The sequence below is a fragment of the Drosophila virilis genome, chromosome 2 (assembly GCF_030788295.1).
Source record: "Drosophila virilis strain 15010-1051.87 chromosome 2, Dvir_AGI_RSII-ME, whole genome shotgun sequence".
Taxonomy (NCBI): domain Eukaryota; kingdom Metazoa; phylum Arthropoda; class Insecta; order Diptera; family Drosophilidae; genus Drosophila; species Drosophila virilis.
In genome coordinates, this window is record NC_091544.1 from 9,300,994 (window position 1) to 9,323,152 (window position 22,159).

At 41.9% G+C, this 22,159-nt stretch overlaps 6 protein-coding genes across 9 annotated transcripts; all 6 read right to left on the bottom strand.

Annotated features, from left to right (window-relative positions):
• Positions 1–6: 6 nt before the first annotated feature.
• On the bottom strand, positions 7–6,342 carry Gpdh3 (Glycerol-3-phosphate dehydrogenase 3). Its single transcript, XM_002054337.4, has 7 exons — positions 6,257–6,342; positions 5,481–6,180; positions 5,233–5,410; positions 4,602–5,178; positions 4,226–4,379; positions 4,069–4,161; positions 7–4,012 (listed from the first exon to the last, which is right to left on the bottom strand). Exons 2-7 carry the CDS (start codon positions 5,522–5,524, stop codon positions 97–99), a joined length of 4,962 nt encoding a protein of 1,653 aa, XP_002054373.2. The 5' UTR covers positions 5,525–6,180; positions 6,257–6,342; the 3' UTR covers positions 7–96.
• On the bottom strand, positions 6,257–7,731 carry LOC138910845 (protein suppressor of variegation 3-7). The gene is made up of 3 exons (XM_070207475.1): positions 7,590–7,731; positions 7,111–7,533; positions 6,257–7,058 (listed from the first exon to the last, which is right to left on the bottom strand). The coding sequence occupies exons 1-3, from the start codon at positions 7,622–7,624 to the stop codon at positions 6,518–6,520; spliced, it is 999 nt and encodes a 332-aa protein (XP_070063576.1). The 5' UTR covers positions 7,625–7,731; the 3' UTR covers positions 6,257–6,517.
• Positions 7,732–7,801: 70 nt separating this feature from the next.
• Positions 7,802–11,883, bottom strand: LOC6629942 (uncharacterized). The gene is made up of 7 exons (XM_002054334.4): positions 10,566–11,883; positions 9,834–10,498; positions 9,580–9,768; positions 8,951–9,526; positions 8,375–8,893; positions 8,147–8,317; positions 7,802–8,082 (listed from the first exon to the last, which is right to left on the bottom strand). The coding sequence occupies exons 1-7, from the start codon at positions 11,775–11,777 to the stop codon at positions 7,929–7,931; spliced, it is 3,486 nt and encodes a 1,161-aa protein (XP_002054370.1). The 5' UTR covers positions 11,778–11,883; the 3' UTR covers positions 7,802–7,928.
• Positions 11,884–12,064: 181 nt separating this feature from the next.
• On the bottom strand, positions 12,065–14,620 carry LOC26531386 (pyruvate kinase). Of its 2 annotated transcripts, XM_015172405.3 has the most exons (2): positions 14,150–14,620; positions 12,065–14,072 (listed from the first exon to the last, which is right to left on the bottom strand). In XM_015172405.3, exon 2 carries the CDS (start codon positions 13,896–13,898, stop codon positions 12,237–12,239), a length of 1,662 nt encoding a protein of 553 aa, XP_015027891.1. In that variant the 5' UTR covers positions 13,899–14,072; positions 14,150–14,620; the 3' UTR covers positions 12,065–12,236. The 2 variants fall into 2 exon arrangements, with proteins under 2 accessions (XP_015027891.1, XP_032295277.1); XM_032439386.2 differs by lacking the exon at positions 14,150–14,620 and having other exon boundaries at positions 12,065–14,097.
• A 147-nt stretch (positions 14,621–14,767) lies between these two features.
• On the bottom strand, positions 14,768–19,050 carry LOC6629941 (pyruvate kinase). 2 transcript variants are annotated; one of them, XM_015172193.3, is made up of 4 exons: positions 18,892–19,050; positions 15,373–16,768; positions 15,158–15,314; positions 14,768–15,093 (listed from the first exon to the last, which is right to left on the bottom strand). In XM_015172193.3, exons 2-4 carry the CDS (start codon positions 16,745–16,747, stop codon positions 15,081–15,083), a joined length of 1,545 nt encoding a protein of 514 aa, XP_015027679.1. In that variant the 5' UTR covers positions 16,748–16,768; positions 18,892–19,050; the 3' UTR covers positions 14,768–15,080. The 2 variants fall into 2 exon arrangements, with proteins under 2 accessions (XP_015027679.1, XP_002054369.2); XM_002054333.4 differs by lacking the exon at positions 18,892–19,050 and adding an exon at positions 17,298–17,484.
• A 185-nt stretch (positions 19,051–19,235) lies between these two features.
• Veneno (veneno) lies at positions 19,236–22,069 on the bottom strand. Of its 2 annotated transcripts, XM_002054332.4 has the most exons (5): positions 21,416–22,069; positions 20,428–21,351; positions 20,194–20,372; positions 19,658–19,860; positions 19,236–19,597 (listed from the first exon to the last, which is right to left on the bottom strand). In XM_002054332.4, exons 1-5 carry the CDS (start codon positions 22,067–22,069, stop codon positions 19,446–19,448), a joined length of 2,112 nt encoding a protein of 703 aa, XP_002054368.2. In that variant the 3' UTR covers positions 19,236–19,445. The 2 variants fall into 2 exon arrangements, with proteins under 2 accessions (XP_002054368.2, XP_070063574.1); XM_070207473.1 differs by lacking the exons at positions 19,236–19,597; positions 19,658–19,860 and adding an exon at positions 19,903–20,036.
• Between the last annotated feature and the right edge of the window lie 90 nt (positions 22,070–22,159).

Consider the following 22,159-nt stretch of genomic DNA (forward strand, 5'->3'; position numbering starts at 1 on the left):
AGAAACTATTTTCATATCAAATTTATTACCAAAAGGAACACTTTGACCGGGATAAATTAGATAATATTGTTGTGTGTTTTTGGTTGTTTGAGTTTCTTACTTGCGGCCACTTTTGTAGCGCGATAAGATTGCGGCAACGAATCCTAGCTCTATGGCCAATACGGAGGAGCGCATCATAAATGGGGGTAGTTTCAACACAGGTCGCGGCAACATTGATACGCTTCTGGTGCCCGTCTGACCTGCCTGGCACGTAACCGTTGTTCGCTTCTTCGGCAGATTAACGGTACGCAGTAGATCAGGTGGAGGGCGGAAATTCACGGTGTGGTATTCGTGATCTCGTACATCAAAGGGTGGCCGCGGTATGCGGACGCGCGGATTGAGCGGTGGATGGAATGGCTTAACCACAACCCTGCTGCGCTGTTTACTATCCCCTTCCAGCATATTGCCATAGGAGTGCCGGGCCACTTTTTTATTTTCTTTGATATATGGATCATCGCCCTGATAATCGACCGGTCGCTCTTTTGGCTGCGGAGGGGCTGGTTGACCCTTTGTCATAATTTTAGTGAGCTGTTTGGTTATTTCGCTGACTTGCAAATCATCGCGTTTGGTCTTGTTTTCGTGCTCATCTTGCGCTTGCCAAAATTGTTGTCTGGCTATATCATACATCTCTTGAGATTTTTGCTTTCTACGTTTCCTGGGATCTTTCAATTCTTCTGGCTCTTCGATTGATGATATCTTCTCCTCCGCGCTCGGTTCTATTTCAATGTTGTACGAAACGTTTTCTTTTGGCCATTCTTTTTTAAGCTGTGTGTCCTCAGCCTCTGGAACATCCGTGTCTGGAGAAGCTAAATCCTTGGCCTTCTCAACGTTTGTTTGAGCCTCCATCAAAGGAGTTGGTTCGGGAAATGTATACTTCACGGTGTCTTCATCCTTGGACCATTCAGCCCTGGGCTCCACTAGCTGTTCCGGCGTTTCATTCTTTGTTGCTTCCTCACTCTTCACAAGTGCTTCTATACGTGTCGGCTCGTTTGAATCTTGTTCTCGATTTGGCCATAATAGATCGGAATCGATTTTAAGCTCTTGCATGCGTCCTGGTTCTGGTTCCTGGGACCGTTCTAATCTATAAGTTTGCAATTTTTTCTTAAAGTCAGAAAGATCTAGAGGTTTTGGTTTTTTAGCCGCATCGTCTTTGTTCTGCTTGAATTCCTCAAGTGCGCTGTCAAATTTATCATTATCCAACAACCAGTCCCATTCTGAGCTAGGCTTAGGTACTTTTTCGTTGTGAATCTTACTGGCTAAAAATTGTTGAGCCTTGTCTTCCATTTGAATTGCCTTCGTTTCCCTCTCACTGTCTCCATCAAGGCTCTCAGACATACCAATCGGTTCCTGATTGCTGCGCTTCACGTCTGCGGATTCTGCTTCCAACAGAAGCGTTTCTTCCTGTTCCGCCTTAAGATATTTTAGTTGTGTATGATCCTGATCCAATGCCGTAAAATTTGTATTTTCATCGCTTTTGTTATGTATTAAGTCCAAATTTTGAGTTGCTTCTTCTTCACCTATTTTGCTTTCAACAGCAGCAGGCACTTGCTCCTCCAGAATGGCCTTCTCCACATCCGATTCTAGCTTCTCCATGAATGCAATATCTTCGCGATTTTCAGTTGCTTCTAATGCTAAGGTACGCTGATCCTCGTCAAGTGAATTCCGGTTCTCGTCACGTCTATCCTTTTTTGTTTCATTGTTTCTTCCCCTCTTTTTCTTGTCGCTGCCATCATCTCGATCCCTCCGAGGTTTGTAATTAATGAACTTTGTTTTGTCATTCAGTTTTTTGTCAATCGTTTTGGGTATCACATCGTCAAGAATGGCGTTTTCTACTTCCATTTCTGTATTTGGAGTAAATTTACCATGACTGAGTTTTTTCTTAGGACTGAATTGCCAAATGCGTTGATTTCTATCGAAATTGGATCGAACCATCTCCGACCCAGCCTTTGTTACCTCAATACTCTCTTCCCCGCCAGCTGGTCGTTGAATCGAGTCGTTGCTGCTATCTTCACATGATGTGGATTTTACTTCAGTGGAAGAAGAGTTCTGATTTAAGTTTTTAGAGTCTTCGCCAACGACAGCAGGTGCTGTGCGCTCTAGTTTATTGAACTTCTTATGTATTATTATGTGTCGTGCAGGTCCCTGATGTTTGAAGTCTTCGACAGAAAATCGGGGATGAAAAGATATATTGCCTTCTTGATGTCTTTCATTCAATGCTCCTTCATATTGTCGATTATCAGATCTATTTTCATTGCCGAAATCGTTGCCATTGTTTTGTTCAGCTGTGGGTTCCACTAAAACTTTTTTCGTGAAAACTTCCTGGTGCTCTGATTGAGAGTTAAAAATGTCGGCACTTTTAAGAGTTGGACAATATGTTTCTTGTTTTAAATCCAAATGCTGTGGATATTCATCAGTAGAGCGCAGCATCAGCAAGGGCTCATCTGGTGCCTGAATAGCAGGTTGCATTGTGTATTTCGAATCGTAAGTGTCGATTTTAAAGGTAATAGGCTTGAATAGTAGACATTCCGGTAACTTTTCATGGATTTCCAATTTGCCTTTCTTCATTTCCTGCTGACTATAACCGTTTACAAAGTTGAAATTCTGCCAGTTATCTGCCTCCTGAAAACCGGACTTCGCCATAGAAAAGGAACTATCCATCTTTGGGGCTTCCAAGGAAGCTTTTGTATAAGGAACTTTGTCTAATGTACATTTTTTCGATTTAATGCTTATTTTATAATCGTATCTGTAACCCTCAGGAACCTTTTTAAATTCCGCAGATGGGCTGTCCTTTATATCTATCCATTTTGAATATTTTTTCGTATCTGAATCCCTGTTGCTAATAAAATCCCTATTGTTAGTTGAATCTTTGTTTGATCTCTCCACACTTTTCTCGTTGTCATCATGATATTCCACAATTGTTCCCTCCTTCACTTCTGATTTAATTGAATTATCCTTTGATTCAGAATCAACTTTGTAACTGTCGTTCGTTTTCTCCAAACTTGTCTCCTTAAAATTTCTAACTGAGCATTGATCATTCTGCAAGGCTTCACTTTCCTTCTTGCGGATCAACTGTAAATAGTTTGAAACATTTGGCTCGTCATCAAACAGTCGCATTTTGAACGTAGAATCCTGTTCATATAGTATTTGTTGTTTTTCACATTTTTTTGAATTCGCTGATTCTGTCGTTTCATTTTTCTGCTCCTCTTGACTCTCAGTGGCTGATTCAGCCTGCTTAGCATCCTCCGCACAGCTCTCATTTTTGGCCTTTGTTTTTTGTTTTTCGTCTTTATTCATATTCATATTCTGATCGGAATTTTCATTTTCATTTTTACTCTTTACCCTCACCCTTAATGCCTTATATTTTTCATTTAAGGGCCTCACATGCCGTTCAATGATCTCATTTAAGCCGACAGCAGCCGAGGATTTTGCCCCAGCTGTTTTATTCTCTCCTGACTGTGACATTACGATCGGCTGTAACCGCGATTCCATAATGAAAGCTGACTTTTCATTATTTACGTTATCATTGGGAATTAATTGTGAGCTGACTAGAACGTTGCCAGGCTCTGTTATATCGCTTGCCGCAAACGATGGACATTCCATAGATTCTTTAATCTCAAGACAAATTTCCGGCTTATCCTTTTCTGAGCCCATTTCAAAGGAAATTTCTATGCCACCACTATCAGGCTTGGGCTCATCAATAGCTCCAGTTGCGGTCTTCGATTTATGAAGAAACTCTTCTAACTCCTTCGAGTTATTTTCAGTTTGAAAATAATGAAAATATGGTTTCCAAAAGCCTTGCTTCTCGTCTTCAGCGTCACAATAAATTTCTTCATTATCCACCTGATCAAAAGTAGTGCCATTTAACGAAGCAGTTGTGTACTCGGGAACTGTGTCAGCTATATTCTCAAGAATACCGTCTGCGGATATGGATACCGGACTCTCATCTCTTTGCAATTGGGTGACTGAGAAATTGCTGATAAAATATACATTATTCCAAATGTTAAACATGTTCAACTCTCGTGTACTTACCTTAAGTCCGGATGATTACGGAGCGTATCTACAATGGCTTGTGGAGGTACCTCCTTCTCACAGATACGATGTATTATCGAAAACAATGGATATCTTTAAAAATAAATGTTGAATTTCATCAATGTGAACATACATGGTATTGTTGCAAATAACTCACATGTCGTGCAAATCTTCGTTATCTAAATACGCAAAGATCTCCCCAGCAATAATGGGACCAAGTAATTTGCGACCATTCAAAAGACTTGCTTCAATTTCTTGTGTAGTTTTTTGTGAGGTAACAAAGTTCTTAGCAAAGGTAACGTTTTTATCACCTAAAGATCATAAAGAAAGCGTAGAAAAACGGTGGAAATTATAAATTTGTCGTAAAACAGAAAGTCGAATGGAATAAAAATAGAGGACGAGATATCTCTTGTTAAGAACCATATCAATAGCTGCTGCTGAATCCCATATATCACAAATTTTCCAAATTTAAATCAAAAAAGTCATTACCCAATATTAAAGTGTACAGGGTATATTAGAGAGAGGGTAGTTACCATACGCAGAAGCAACAGAATTTGCTAAGCTACAGCTTTCCAAAAATGTAGTCACATTTGTAGTTGGATTGCAATTCGTGATAAATCGCATCATTTCCTTTAAGCCCAGATGAAGGCAAGCGATTCTGGCATTTTCGCCCAGGTGCAAGCCATCAATAAAGCCGGCACTTAGCGCAACTAAATCCTTCAGTGTATTACATAGTTCCACTCCATCAACATCATCAATGGTAAACACCATACAATTTTCGGTCTGTAACAGATAATTCAATTGATTCGCATGTGCATCATTGTTGCAGCCAATAGTAATTTCGCAGAGTTTTCCCTGTGCCATTTCCATGGCACTGTTAGCATTCATCATTGAATAGCATGGTATCCCCAACAGGTGGGTAATTGCATGTGAATAAAGTTCGATTTCGCCATCTCTATGCTCCAAGCCCTTGGTTAACGAGATGGCATAAGCAGTGCTCTTTATATTGCCAGCTAATATATTACAGTATGATTTAACAAAGCTATGCGGCGTAGCAAATATTAAAATATCAGCATTCCGTGCGGCGGCAATCAAGTCATTGATCGCAATCTGAGAGTAGATATTCTAAGCAAGTGATACTATAGATATCAATAGGGACCTTACCAAGTTTGATGGCAGTCTTATTCCAGGCAGATATTTAATGTTCTCGTGCTGTTCATTCATCACCTCAGAAAGGTAATTACTTCTAACAAGCTCATCGTATACATATATGTGCACTCGGGAGTCAAATTCGCCGACATCGACGACATTTTTACACACAGAAGTGGCGATTGCAGAGCCCCTAAAATGTATCAAGTTGACACTTGTCATAAGACTAATAAAAACAAAATGAAAGTATCTTGAGAACCTACCAGCCTTCTGCACCGATGATGCAAACCTTTGGATGTTTTGGCATTGCCAATTTGTAAGAATTCAGCGACGAAATTGAACCACAAGCATTAAAACTAAATATTTCTGTTTAACTAAAAGTTTGAAAAAAGCCAAAAATTTAGAATTTTAAATTTTAATAAATTTTGGGATTTAGATGTACGAAATGTGTCAAGACATACTAATATTGTGTTTTAATTGTGTGCTGACAGAAATTACAGAGACAGCTCCGTCAAGTGTATGCCTGAAATTCGTATACAATCCCAGATGAACTGTCCATAGCCTGTTCGTTAGATACTCTCACGGTTTTGGCAATATGCTGTTTTTCCTTTTCCTGTTGCGCTTCTTGTTCTGAAATGGCACGCAACTCAAATTCAGTGATGATTTGTGAAATGCGACTTTTGGCCTCAGCCGCCAATTTCGGCGGTAGACTCTTAATGCTGATGCATGCGCTTTCGAAGAACAAATCATAGCTGTCGCGTTGTTGCATTGGCACAGCTTGCGGTGCTATCGTTATGGTGGATGACTCTTTCTGTACTGACTCTTTTGTTGCCAGGCTTTGAAAATAGTCGTTTAACAACTTGCGATCTCGCACTATGCTCTGCAATAGTTCCTCACGATTTACCAGAGGCTTGGCTTTCATGCTAGGACGCCTGAACGCCATGGTACAAACAAGGGTTTGTTCTGGAAAATAACATTATATATATTTATTCAAAGTGGTATGGATATGTTTACGCTTCTAGTTTCCTTAAATGCTTACTTTAACGTTTTACATAAATACAAATTATTTCTTGGGGTTTGTTTACAATTCGCCAACGCCGGCCAATAGAGATGTGCAATGCCAATCAAAGATATATCGATAATTCTATACATGCGATATACCGATTTTTTATATTTTAAAATACGTCTATTATGGGATAAATCACTCATATCCATTTTAATAAATCTATTTACAATTTCTGTACAAATTAGACCTAGTTATCTTATCAATATATTTGCATCATAAGCCCGGCTTTCAATTTTATGTCAGATTTCCAAATTGCGGATGAAGAGCAATACTTTGGTTTCCGGTGGCAGCCTGCGTGACCAGATGAGCACTGTTTGCTTTTGGCGGCTCTGTACCCGCGATATGTCCATTTTCGCTATTATCCTTCAAGGCGCGCAGCTCGAGCTCACAAATAAGCTGCGACACTCGCATCTTTGCCTCTGCTACGAGTTTCGGTGAAAGCGCTTTAACACTGGAGCTAACGCTTTCGAAGAACAGATCAACATGATTTTTCTCTCTTTGGGGCGGATGTGGTAACTGAACTCCAATCAGCTCTCGGAAAGATTCCATTAGTTCGTTCTTGTCCTGTTGGATTTGCATTAATAGCTTAAGCCCCTCTTTATTAGACGAATTGTTAGGGCTGCGATTGGATACCGATTTGGTGATCGCTGGATTTGTTTTAGATGTATTTATTTTTGTGTGGTTTGAGGCCGTAAGCGCTGCGTGCGTTGTTGCAATCGGTACAGCTGGTGCCTGATCCTGCGCGGATCCTTCAGTTACTTCAAAGACTTGTGGGCTGCAAAAAAGTCCACATAATAAAACGCTAGCAATACATGAAAGATACGCACCTCTCTTCGATAACAACATCGGTGGTGATTACTGCAGTTGCTACCGCCTCCAAAAGGTTATTTTCGCGAACGGTAGGCACGGGCTCCTGCTTTACCGCTTTTAGTGCACGTTTCCTCTGGTGGTAGTATTTACTCCGCTCTTGGCGTACGCTTAACTCCTTTCGCACAGCGCCTTCACCTTTGGTCACCAACGACTCCAAATTTCTTTTGTGTTTTGTTGTGCGTTCATGTCGGACCAAATGACAACGATTACAGTCTAGGCGACATTGACAAGCTCGGCAGAATGGCTTGTTAGGATCATCGGCGGAGCGCCTCAACCATGGATCGAAGAGGCTTAACCACTTTTCACAAAACTTTTGGCTATATTTCTGCTTTCGACATCCAGTTTTACTATTCAGTTTCACTTTAGCCTTTGCTTCTTTCCTAAACATACTTGAGCATTTTAATCGGTTTACACATTATTTATAATCAAGCCTTACCAGTCTGAATCTGAAGTATTTTCGGAGAAACTCATGATATTTACGATGCGCTCCTTTATTATGGTTTGTTGTCTTTTTTTTTTAATTTGTTTATTTATTCACGAATAGCATCGATATATCTTTCGATAGCTACGATATATCGATTAAAAATTGCTTTTCATCGTTTTAAAACCAGCCACTCGGTCCAAATCTCCAATAATTGCTAAGTGTAATTATGTACATTGAGAAATATATTTTGAATGTTTATTGAAGAAATTTATCACAACAAATATACGAGGTACTTCAAAAAATAGTCTTCAACCTGGACACGTTTGTATTGAAGGCGTTTTTCTTCCAAATCTACTTTTTGTTTAAATACTGTTTACAGTATTCCCAAATAAACAAAGAGCCAGTCACATGGACATTTAGGGAGCGCACCACACCAAACTGGGGTATTTCCACAGCATAGTCCAATAACGCTATCAGATCCACTGGAATGCCATGTTTCTCATGACTGTAAGAAAAGATTTAAAATATTGTTATTATGCACGAACAGTTAGATATAAGTTAAAACTTACCCCAATAACAGGATACATTTTTCGGGAAATTTGAAATCTGCAAAACTAACGCTATGAGCTGTTTGCTCAGCACCAACAATCTTATATCCCATGGATTGTTTCGCAATTAAATACTCGCCAAGTCCAGCCGGCCTTACTTCAATAATATTTAGCGTCTTTTCGGCGGTCATGCTGGAAGAAAGGCGAGTCAATTAAACGTTCAAGCAACAATATAAATTATATAAAAACCTCAAATTTGTGAAATCGCTTTTGTCCACAAAAGACTTGGCGCCCAATATCAACGTTTTAACGCCCAACACCTCACAGGTGCGCGCCAAACCGCCAAGATTAGGCAACTTATCTATGAGGGAGGCAACAACTATTAATTCCCGTTCATTTAATTGTCCTTCAGTTTTGGATAAATTATTATAGTTATATATATCGTTGATGGGATTCATTTTCCGCTGTACATTTAAATTTGTCGTCTCAAGTAGAGCATCAGGTAAAATTGTTATTGGATTCTTTTTCGTTTTAAAGGCAGTTCGTGCCACTTCTACATTAGCTTTAAGCTTATCGCAAGTGATTTTCTGTTTTTCATATTCATCAAATGGCGTATTTGTCATATACAAGATAACATCAGCAGGAAAAGCATGCTCAGAAAGTATTTTCGGTAGTAAGAGGCGCGATTCGTTTTCCAACTCGTGCAACTTTGCCCCCAAAGTCATTTCAATGCTAACCTTTATTGTACTAAGTATAGGGAATTCGATACTAGAAAATGCAACAAATTAGTTGACATTATTTGGAAATTAAATTATTAATTATTACCTGCACATTTCACACTTAACTGCGAGACTGTGTAGAACCAATTGAGCGAGAAGACGGGTTTGATAGTGTGCTCCCATTGTGTGTGGCAAAAGCAGGCTTACAGTTTCTTGTAAATGTTGCAAGTTTAGAGACTTCCAATTCTGCAAACAATATATGTGAGCAACGGAAATGATTGACACTTGCTGACTTGGTTTGAGCGACCCCAACGACTGCATTCGCTCCAACAACTGATAAAAGCTAGGCAGCAGCTGAGCCACGAGACATTCATACATGAAGCAGATATTAAGTTGATCATTGGGCGCCAGCACTGCGCCCCACAGATCGTCGGACCATTGGAGTCGATCTTTCATCATTAGCAGTGCTCTGGCGACACGTATTTTTATTCTATGCTCTTTGCAATTTTCAAAATAACGCGGTTTCCTATCGTTTAATTCTTTGTTGATCCGCAGCAGTTCAGCACAGACGGCATGTACTATATCCTCTGATTGTTGTTTCGAAAAATAAATATATCTATTTCGCAATTTTACATCATGGAATGGTGTGTCAATAATGCTGTCGGTGTAAGCTGCTTCAATGCTGTGGATAATTAATAATTATATTTATCTGTTTGCATTAGCAAGCGCACTTACCGTGCATCTCCTGTGGTGACCTCGCCATCTAGTATGCCTTGTATAACCAAGGAATTGGGCACTTCTCTTCCATTGATTAAGATTGACCAAACTATCCAATCAAAGTGGTTATGAATTATATCTGTCAAAAGTTTCCTATTTTCGTCATCGCTCAAAAATTTGGCCGCGTACTTAACAATGCTCACAGCGCTGAGTAAGGAAAAAGGCAAATCTGAAAATATCGTTTATACAAGAATATAATTGGTTTTACTTACGCGTTTTCACAGTTTGGATGCTTCTTTGAGAAGTTAACAAAAGTTGAAAGCACATTTGCTTCATCTTCGATTCTTGTAGCACTTAATTCCAGTTTTTCTGCTAAATGTTGAAACGTTGCTTTTGTGCCACATTCAAGCAGATCGCATGGTTGCAAGTGCAACTGTTTCATGGAAGTCCAGCTTATTATGTTAACCCGAACGAAGCAATCTACGCAATGCTCCAGCACAAAGGACTTCTCATCCTTCGTTTGGCATTTAAATTGCTGCAGCAGATGTTGCTGCACTTCCTCAAGACTTGCGACAGTTTCAAACATTTCAGTGTTCACATTATACCGAGTTCTATAGAAATCCAAACATTTTTCCTTTATATCTGGATCCATGTAATTTAGACTAAACAGTGGAAACAAGCGCCACCAACCGTGTTCCGAATTTGGCAATTTGCTCAAATGCCTTAGAAGTTCATATACTAAAATAGTAATGCAGGAATTACGAACCATAATTTCATAGCAACGTTTGCTAAAGTGAACAAACTCTTTCTCAGTGTTTTCGCAATTTCGCATTTTTTCTGTTAAACGTTGATGGTCATTATAATAGTCATCGCTCACGTTGAATAGTGTCTCAATGAAGACCATATAATCGCCCAGTGTCAAACTGTCTATGGTGGGCTGTAATAAAGGATTAAGTTCTGTTTCTACACTTGTATATGTTTGATATTGCAAAGGTAATATTTACCTTGAATAGCTCAAACACGCGCTGGCCAGCTTCTTGTCGCAATTCTGAATTTCGTAATGTGCGAACCCGTGAGCTGAGCTGCAGTAGCACTTTTTTGTTAGTGAATGCACCTTTCTCCGGCTGCATTACACTCAGCCAAAAGTGCAGGGGAACGGAGTGCCATGGCACTGTGACCAATGCTGCCAAAAACTCCTGCGCGTCATCTTCGTGGGACATAAATTTTTCCATATCTACCGCTGGCAAAAAGTAACTTTCTACATTATACAGCTGTGTTCGGTTGGTGGCTGCCAGAAATTCGGGCAACAGCTTGACGCGGCATAATTTAGTTACATCGAAGCGGTTAAAGAAAAAACTTAAGGTCCAGCGTAGCACCAATATGTTATTGTCCTGCAATAGTCGGACGTACAAAATGCGCAACCAGATCAGCCATTCGTCCCCTTGATTACTTTCCGCGATTCGGGGCAGCAGCGTGCTCAACGTGGGCACCACCAAATGCGATTGTTGCTCTTCCAGCGTCTCCATAATAACCACATAAGCATACCAAACATGCTCATTGCATTTAAGACTCTCGAGCACGAGTGTGCTCAGCCCGCCAGAGCTATCGGTTGCTTGCATTATCGTTAGGAGTTTCCTTAAAAGAAAGTACGCGGATTTTCGTTGCTCGCGCTCCTCCGACTGCAGAAAACTTTGAATGACAGCATACAACTGGGCTGAGCAGGCGCACTCCTCGCCCAGTTCACGTACAAAATCATCAAAAAGCTGCACGAGGATTTGGGCTGCATGCGGTTGCCGCTCGCTGCTCAAGCTTAGCGACCAGAGCTGACGCAGCAAGAATTTTCCATCAATGCGAGGGAACTTGCGTGCATGAATTTGCACACAGATGAGCACGTTGGCCACCAGCTGGCGGTGCAGACCATGTGCGCTGCCACCATCTGTGCTATCGGCGATGATAACCGAGATGAGTTTGTGAAATACCTTCGAGCCAAATCTCACATTCCACTTGTTGTTGCCCTGCAGTAAGTTATAGATGCACTGCAGCACACGTTTGAGGGCCAATTCATTGTGCTTATGCAAATCGATCAAATCATAGAGCAGTTCATCCAGTTCGGCAATCTCACCCAATAAGTTTTGGTTTTGAATATATGTCTCAACTGCCTGCACAACCGCGTTCGTTGCTGTCGCCGTAGTTGCTTTTGTTGAGGGCAGTGACATTTTTAATGTTTATCTAATTGTTAACAATTCGTCTGTTCTCTACTGCTGATTTTGTAATTACAGTTAAATGCAACCTGTTGTTATTTCACAAATCAACTCAACTCATGAATTGTTTATATATCGAAAATAATTGAAACAATCGATAGTTTTACAGCAGATCTCAGGATTACAATCTGGCAGCGCTGTACCTTTCAATTGATCTGGCAGCGTGGTAATAACGTACATGAACTTTTCATAAATTCATAAGTTTGAATTCTACCATGGAGCAAATATATAAAAGACAGATATTTAGCACACAATCACGTTAGGATTTTTATTAAACAAAATTAAATAACATATTGTATTATATATATATATATAAGTAGTAAAAGGAATTTTTCCTTAAAAGCTCTTAAGCTTCTACTAAAAATATTGATCCCATTAGCAATTTAGTCTGTTCTACCAGGCTTTCTACACGAATTAGCACTTTTCGTCTTTCTCTTTATTTGCCTCGGCCAAAATGGCCATGCATTTTCTCAATTTTTCCTCATCATTGGATGGAGTCTTGCTAGTTTTAGCTTTCTGTAACTTTTCCCGTTTTTCTGCCAGCTTTTTACACCTTTCGATCTGCTCTGGCGATTTGCTTTCATCTGACTTCTTTGCACAACTTTTTCGTTTTTGGCTTTTTTTCTCTTCAGCTTTGATGAGCTTTGCTTTCGCTTCGGCAGCTTCCTTGCATTTTTCTTCCTCGGACTTGTGCTTAACGTACAAGAGACGGAAGGATATCTTTTCTGCCTCCAAGGCGTTAACAATCATAAGTTTCATTGGCTTGTTCGCATCTACAATTTGCATCTTGGTCATTTCCTCAATGCCCGCGGTCAGAATGCGCGCAAAATCCTTGCAACCGTTTACCATTTCCTCAGGAACAATCGGATACACACCGCGAAATATAATTGTCTGTCGTGCTCTTCTTGGACTGCCCGTAAGAAAGACAATCGGACATTTTGGCCGAAACTGACTTACCAGCTGTGCCACAACCGGACTGGGGCTAGCTATAACTATGGCATTGGCATGGCCCAGGGTAGCGATTTCAGTGATGCCCGAAGTAATCGCCGATATGTTGTCGGACATTGACGCTTTCATGGAGCTCCTTAAATCGTTTTGCAGGTGCTCATACCATAGAACATTTTCCACCTTTGCGCAGATATTCGCCATGCACTTGATGCACTCCACGGGATACTTGCCCTTGGCCGTTTCGCCGGACAACATTACACAGTCGGCGCCATCAAATATGGCATTGGCGACATCTGACGCCTCGGCACGGGTGGGCCTCGGCTTGCCAATCATAGAGTCCAGCATTTGGGTGGCACAGATAACCGGTTTGCCCACCTTGTTGCATTTGGCAATTATGGACTTTTGGGCTAGTACGACTTCTTCGGTGAGAATCTCGATGCCGAGATCACCACGAGCCACCATAATGCCGTCTGACGCTGCAATGATAGCATCAATATTTTGCATACCCTGTTGATTCTCAATCTTGGATATAATTTTTATTCGCTTTCCCTTGGGTCCCAGCACCTCGCGGATTTCGGCTAGGGCCTTAGCATTACGTATAAACGAAGCAAAGATCATGTCTACATCGTGCTCAACGCCAAACTGCAAATCGCATACATCCTTGTCCGAAATGCTCGGCAAATCGACTGGAATACCGGGAAGATTGACACCTTTTCGAGATCCGAGCTTTCCGCCATTAAGCACCTTGCACACAACCTCCTCGCCGCTTACTTCCTTGACAATCAACGAAATAAGCCCATCATCAATAAATATCAAATTCTTGGGCTTGACGATCTTGGGCAATTTGGGATAGTCTACGTAGATGGCATCCTTGCTGCCTGACGCCTCCAAGCTTTTATTAGTCGATAACTTGATCTTATCTCCTTGCTTGAGTTCAATTTCGGCCGTATCGGAACCTGATAGCTGACCCGTACGTATTTCCGGTCCCTTGGTGTCCAATGCAATAGCCACCGGCTTATACGCGCTTATCTGCTGTGCATAGCAATTCACGGCCTCCCGCACTGCTTTTATGGTCTGACAGTGATATTCATGTGAGCCGTGAGAGAAATTCAAGCGCGCCACGCGCATCCCGGCATCGATGAGCTTAACCAAGGTTTCCACTTTATTTGTGGCCGGCCCAATAGTACATATGATGCCGCTCAGCGGGTAAGCCAATTTGGGCGCATTAAATTGCAGTCTGGACTTGTAATCCAATTGCGAGGCAAATGGACCGCGATCCAGACGCACCTTTGGCGTGTCCTCCTGCATGTTTCAAGAGACGTTGTTGCTTTTACCTATTACCAAAGGATTTTTGTTTTTTTTTTTTTTTTGCCACTTACAGTTTTCGCCTTGGCATCATTGGAGTAGCCAGATGAATCTACAGGTGCCCATGGCGGCAGACTGTGCTTAGGCGCAGACGCACGAGATGCGAACCGCGCAAACAATGAACCGAATAGCGAAATTTTGACAGATTAATTTGAAAATTGCACTAAATGACAATTTTGATCGGTTTTTAATTAAAAGCTGCGTTTCACTGCGAAAGATAGTCCCATCTGAGACTATGCAGACTCCACACTGTGTAAAGTTCTAATTTATAAATATTCCAAATGAAAAACCCAGTAAAATCCCTTGAACGGTAAATCTACGCTAAATATCGCCCAATTTGTTGTTTATTCTCTGTAATTTGGTTTCGGAAGCTATGTGTACTATGAGCCAAATGCCGAGTTAACATTTTGAAAGAATTCACAAAAAAAACAAAATTGTTATTGGGTAAGTGAATGAAACCCAAATCTCAACTGACTAGGATCTAACGAATTTTTCGAATCGCGCAATATTATTGGTAATCCAAGTCCAACATATACTCTACTTCACTTTGTGCACAGATGATAATGATATTCAATATGGTTAAATGTTGCTTAGCTGTGTGCTTGGGCTCACCGTTTAAATCGGCACAAGAATATGTATACATATAGTTTTTATTAATCCTTGTTACTATAAAGAACTCTATATTTAACAATGATAAATTATTCTGCATGTTTAGATTTGTGTATATATGTGTAGGTGTGTGTGTGAGAGCGGCTCCACGGCTGCGAGCCATTCTGTGGCGCTTGGGCAGCGGGTGTATGTATTCAATTTCGATATCCAATAATCCGTATATATGTGTTGAGAATTTTAAATAAATTAACTTGGTTAATAACAGTAATTTATGCACGCACAGACGCTTTAAACGCCAACACAGTGATGCATGAAACTCTAGTCAGAGCGACCGGTTTATTCGACGGTACTGCAAGATATGTTTAAGAATTAGCCAAGAGTAGCTTGGAGATTTTAGTGTAAACTTTACTTACACAATACGAATGGTGTTGGTGAAGCCGGAGCCCTGCTTCCAGCCAGTGACAATGACCACAGAGTCGCCTGCTTTGATGAAGCCGTTCTTTTTGCCCACCTGCAGACCGAACTGGACACGCACATCCACATCCTTCAGCCAGTCACCGAGTGCGGGCTCTGCTTAAGGGGTTGCATATTAGATTTGCGAAATGCAGCTTAGAATTCTGACACTCACCCTTGTAGACAAGTGGCACTAGGCCACGATAGAGATGAGCCTGGCGAGCGGTTTGTGCGAAGCGCGTGACAGCAATGATGGGACAACGTGGGCGATACTTGCTCACCAGGAAGGCGGACTTGCCGCTGGTGGTGATCACCACAATGGCGGCTGCCTTGGCCTTGTTTGCAGCCTCGACAGCGGCAATGGCCGCCGCATGAGGAGCATCCAGAGTGGATGCTGAGGCACCACGCACCAAATCAGCGAAAAGATTCTGATGCCAGAGAGCAGCTTCGGCCTCCTTGCACGTCTTGGCCATGGTCAGCACACACTCCAGCGGGTATTCGCCCTTGGCGGTCTCGCCGGACAACATGACACAGTCGGCACCATCGAGCACAGCATTGGCCACATCAGAGATTTCGGCACGCGTGGGACGCGGCTTCTTCACCATGGACTCCAGCATCTGGGTGGCGCAAATAACGGGCTTGCCGGCCTTGTTGCAGCGTGCAATCATGGCCTTCTGGGCCAGGAACACCTTCTCGGCGGGTATCTCAATGCCGAGATCGCCGCGAGCAACCATGATACCGTCACCGGCCTCAATGATCTCATCCAGATTGTGCATGCCCTGCTGATTCTCAATCTTGGAGATGATCTTAATGTTCTTGCCCTTTTCGCCCAACACCTTGCGGATTTCAGTTAGAGCGGCAGCATTACGAATGAACGATGCGAAGATCATGTCCACATCCTGCTCCACGCCGAACTGCAAGTCCGACTTGTCCTTCTCGGACACAGCGGGCAAATCGACTGGCACGCCGGGCAGATTGACACCCTTGCGGGAGCCAAGAGCACCACCGTTCTCCACTTCGCAGGTGACCGAGTCCTTGGTCACTTCACGGACCACCAGCGAGATGAGTCCATCGTCGACAAAGACACGATTGCCCGGCTTCACAACGTTGACAATGTTTGCGTAGTCCACATAGACCACTTCCAGGGAGCCCTTTTCGAGGAATGCCTTGTCGGTGGTCAACTTGATGGTCTCGCCCTTCTTCAGCTCAATCTCAGCAGTGCCACTGCCGGCAATCAGGCCAGTGCGAATCTCAGGACCCTTGGTATCCAGGGCAATAGCCACTGGAAGCTCATATCCCAGCTTGGCCGAATAGTTCTTGGCAGCCTGTCGCACATTGGCCACCGTTTCAGCATGGTATTCGTGCGAGCCGTGCGAAAAGTTCATGCGCGCAATATTCATGCCAGTAGCGATCATCTTCTCCAGCATCTCCACACTGCGGGATGCGGGACCGATGGTGCACACAATGCCAGACAAACGGACATGGGGTACGGGCGAGTCGAACTGCAGGCGGCACATATGCTCCAATTGGGTATCAGCTCCGGCAGCCATGTTTTGCGGTACTTCGTTGGGCTACGATAAATATACGAGCGAGATTATTATTGACATATTGACTGCCAATTGCCAAAATAATTATCGTTGTCAATGAGGTGGGCAATAAAACTGTGCTGACTTCGAGGGTTTATGGTGCGGCATATCGATATGCCCACACTCGAATCGAAAGTAAACAGTGCGAGATGGGAGAGAAACTGAGTGATTGGAGGGGGGAAGGGGTAGGCAGCACCCACACGCACAAGAGAGCGCCAGCAGGCGAGAGTGGGAGAGTGGAAGAGAAGAGGCAAGATGTAGCGCCATGGTCTATGCCAAGAGACAGACGGAGCAGATTTTATGCATCGGCAACGGCGCGACGCTGCATCTGCGAAGGTCACACAACTTTTGCAAGTGCAGCAACAAAACAGCAAAGTAAAGGAAAAAAAAAAGTTGCATAATGGTAAAAGAAAAACTAGAAGGAAAAAATGAGAAACATTCAGTTTTGATACAGGCTGATATGCATATCTTTATAGACACGTTGGTTGGATTACAGAGCACAGTCGGGGTTTACCTTAAGCTGCGGTGCCTCGTCGTAAATTGTTACGTTAACCATTTTATTGCCGACTAGGTTGGCGCTGTATAACCAACGATAATTATAATTAGAGTATTGCCCAACACGGATGATACGCACAAAACAAGAGGTTACGATGCGCTGTATAGCAAAAATGTTTGCGTTGAAAACCTAAGCGCACTGGGGTTTTTCACACACTGGCACAGAATGCTCGACTGACTGACGGCTCTTGGTGGAAAATTTTGGCAAAAGCATTCAGAATGTCGGTAATGCAATGAGCGCAAAACCCCGACACTCTGGTGAAAATAAATGCCAAACGAGTGTCTCGCCCGAGCCGAGAGAGCGGCGCCAGTGGTGCTAAAAAGGCAAGCGGCAACAGGCCACCCCTAAAAGCCGCCCAAGCACGAGACTGAGAGACAGCACGAAAAAGTTTACATACATATGTGAAAAAAGTGCGAAAAGCTTACAACTTAGCTGTCACTGGTGTTGCCTAGCACGAAGCTGGCGATAAGTCAGCCGGCTACCTGATCGGATGCAATAATAAATACTTGGGATCGGCGCGAGAGTGTAAACAAAAAACTGATCGTCAGCTGTTTGGGGCCAAAAATACCTATATATACTTATAATAAAATATAAATGTTTCCTAGTTATCAGCTGTCGACACAGAAAAAGCCGCCACTGACCTTGAATTAAATGAAATAATCTCCATACCGTATAGGACGCATGCTCTCTCTTTCTCCCTCACACCCGCCACATGCTGCGAGTGCGTGGAACGCGCCAGCTGCGGGGGTGCTAGCCGCGTGATACGCACAACACTGGAAAAGCTTTTGCTCTACGAGCTTTTACGAATCGAAGCAACAACAACAATAGAAAGTTCTCTTTAAGTGAAAGTGCTGGCACTTTTAACAATTTCCAAAAGGCTGTTGGTCTCTGCCCTTGAACCTGTTTGCGAAGGACATTGTCACAATAACTGAAGCATGAATAAAAATTAGCTTCGTTCGAATTCAAATTAGCGCGTAAATTAAATAAATTTAAATGAATAAAAGCCGGCTATTTATTATCAGCGTTTAATTACTCATCGCCGCATCGTGGGATTTCGGCTTTTGATACACGCAAATTCCGGATCCACAAACACATTTTCTTTGTTGTGTATGTGTATGTAGGGCGATAAAGGTGTTCAATTTAAGGTTTATAAAATATAGACACTTGGTGATTATTATTGCATTTTCCAATGGCGTGTTTGCGTTATATGTGTGCAAAAGAGTGTATGCGTGTGCTTTCGTATGGAATGACTTCTATTTCACCTTTACATATTTTTTACCCGCGCTATGGCCGGTCACACAAATGAGTGAGTGTGCTGGGCCGTACGTTTGTGTGTGTGTGTGTGTGTGTGTGTGTGGGATCACTGTGTTCTCATAATACGGCTAATCGTTTGCATCATCAACAAACAAAAGCAACAATTTGCTCATTTATGCAAAAATACGCTTTTCCAGTTTCGGACTAAAAATATCGCTGTTCTTATGTATGAATGCATTTAAAAATGTAGTATGTATGCATATATAAAATATATGATTAGAAATAAATCAAAAATTACCTTCTGTGAGTATTTAAAATAACGTTTAGGTATAGATGTATTGCTTCTCCTGTTTTGGAATTAATTTGCTTTAAATGCACAGGCTGTGTATACACCAAATACAAGTTGCGAGTTGCGAGCGATCTGTTTTGCGACTAAGAACTTTTTTCGATATGCCGCAATAGAAAGTTTAGGGAAATGCGATATCGAAAGGCATGCTGTAATCGATACATTGCATACGATGTGGACTCATCGATATATTAAATTGAGGAATAGCATGATTGCGACTAGTTTTGACGACTCAGCTATTTTCTAGCTGCCTTTGGCCGTTTTCGGAGGTGAGTCGGGACAGGTTAACGCAACTGTTTTAAAATATGTTAGTTTAACAATTCGTCACTTTTATTGGTTAATAGATATGTACAAATTGTTACTTATGGCAACGAAAAAAATACGCGGCCAGCATATCTCTAGTTTGAAGCAAACCGATTGCAGAATTTATACAAATATTTGTGAATTTGCACAAAAATATTAATTCAAAATTTGGTAAATTGACAACGTAATTTTCTCCTGTGGTTTTATATTTTTTTAAGTTCTTCGATCAAGGCATTGCATTTAATCAATGCCATATCCTGTAAATAACTAACTGAATCGATGTGCAACAAGCTGTGCATTTGCAGTTTCGCCTCCAAAAAGTTGATCTGTGCCTTAGTTGCTCGATGTGGAAAACCTAAAAGAAAAATGTACAAATTAACGTTTACACTAGGTCAAATATTGCTAACTCATTAACCTTCAATTAGACAAATGCTGGTATGACAGGGCACCGTCAAGTCGGCTGGATAACGGCGGATATCCTCTTCGGTAACCGTGGATACATTGGTAAACTCCACGTACATTACGTTATAAGTGCAGTTGACCCGATTCTCGTTTATTTCAGTCACCCTGGCGCGATACCATTCGTTTTCGAACTTAGCAATGACGTATTCCTTGAGCCTGATAAATAAAAACACAAGAGTGAGCCATAAATTTCGTGGTGACCGAGCCTTGTAAAAGTATAGCACATTTGCGATATATAACTCTATATATTCAAAAGGATTTTCGGCTGTCCAGTTTGCCTGGATGCTAAGAGCATTCTATTTTGAAAAGAATTGGATTCGCAAATGAATAACCTGCAACAAAATTGGGAGTTGTCATCAAAGTATCTTTAATACTAAGAGACTAGTTCGCATAGAAGCAGGAGAACAACAGAAATGGGTGGATATATGGACAGGGGTTTTATGATCACGTTTTGCTCTACACAATTTGTTCAAAGTTTTAGCTACTTACATAGGTCTGTAGGGCTGTGAGTCCTTGAATTCCGACAGACGAGAATGCAGTTGGGAGAAATCACGCGCATATGTGCTATCGAAGGCGCCAATAATGCCTCGGGAAACGTTCGCATTGTCCACAATAAAAACATCGAGTCCTTCCCTATTCTTGATCATAATACGGCGCATTTCAAAGGGCTGTAAAAATGTTGAGAAATCAGACAAAAATCTTGAAACAGTAAATGCTACGTACAGCAACTAGCAAAGGTTCAACATTAGTTTTATCATTAGTTTTCGATGTGATCGGACTCTGGTTATCAATAACTGTTGCTGCAGGCTTCACAGTGGTTTGAGTTTTTATATCTATTATTTTTTTTAAATTTGCGATCGTTTCAGTTTTGTCATTTTCCGTTTTGCTAGATTCAAATGCTAAAGTTGGAATGGTTTCCACTGCTACATTATTAAATGGCACATTTTCTTTGGGTTTCTCTTCAGAGTTCTTTGATTCGTTATCTAATTCATAAAATAGTATTCCCTTATCTTGCTCCTGCATAGAGTTTGTTGTTTGATCCTTTTTCAATTTTTCTTCCATAGCTTTTACCAATTGAGCCCCTTTTTTGTCTAGTTGGGACGTCTTTACAATAGATTCTAATTTTAGTTCCTCGGTAGTAGACAAAATTTCGAGCTCCAATTTGTTGTTGTTGTTGTTGTTTTGTTGAGTGCCTGCCTTGAAAGGCGTTGCCTTTTTATCAAATGGGCTGCCAAAAACTTGCATATTTGAACTAAAACTGAGTATCTGCATGTTCAACGATTTGAGCGTCTCCACATGCACCAATTCGATTTGCTTATTGCCGACATTGTTTATTACAAATCGTTCTCCCTCGAAGTGTGTAAGAAATTCATTTAGTTCATCGCTTAATGCATAGTTTGGCACACCCTTAAGCTGCAGCTCCAAGCTGTGGCAGGGCAGTTCCAATAGCTCGTCGCTAATTTCGCGCATTTCAGCGCCATTTCGTGGTTTCGCAAAGCCCAAATCCAAGTATTGGAGACGCGCAGACTGATTGGTGCGTACTCCAATTACTTTGACACGCTGAAACCGTCCATTGTATTCGGCCAGCGCATAACCATAAACCTTTAGTTTCTGTAGTTCCGGCAGCTCCTTGCCCAGTAAGTTGACCTAAAAGCCAATTTATGACTAATTAAATAAACATTTATACATATGAATATATACACACTCAGACCTTCTGACAGATTTCTAAATGTGCCTGCTCAGCGGCTTCACCAGCGTCGCGTACAAAGCAGCGATTCGGTGACCGAAAGCCCGTAACGTAAACAACGCTTCCATTCACAGGCATGGCCACATGAGGCGGACCTTTAAATTTCAAACCCATTCTCTTTGAAATGCTGTCATTTGAGCTGTTATTGTTGTTGCTGTTTGCCGGCTTAGCGATAGCAATTCTTTTCGCTGTTTCGTATGTATTGCTGGTCTTATCACACTCTTGTATACTCCCGTTCGACGCAACGCCATCTGCTATCGGAGGGATTGATTTTGCTGATACGTTTGATTTTTTAGTTAGCTCGGCTTTTGTTTCATCTATGCTGGCATCATCTGTGCTAAAGACTGCCGGGACGACATTTTTGACAGCTTCTTTGTGAACAATTTGTTGAGCGGCAGGCATTGGGGGTACTTCCATAACGCCAAAAGCGGAGCACTCCAGTGGATGCACCAGAGCGGGTATTGAAAAGCATATATACCTGTGGCGTTGCCAATCGTTCAGCTGGCATTTCTTTGTACAATAAAAGTCGCCGCATCGATGGCACACGAGACTCGTTTTGGATCCGCAAAGCACACAGAATCCACTAGGTGCCGAAATAACGACATTAACCTTCTCCATTTTCTGACCTGTGTGGCCTTGAAAAACTGTTCTGCTGGCAGCTCCGTCCTTACACTGAAAGCGACTTTGCCACACACATTTCAAACTTCC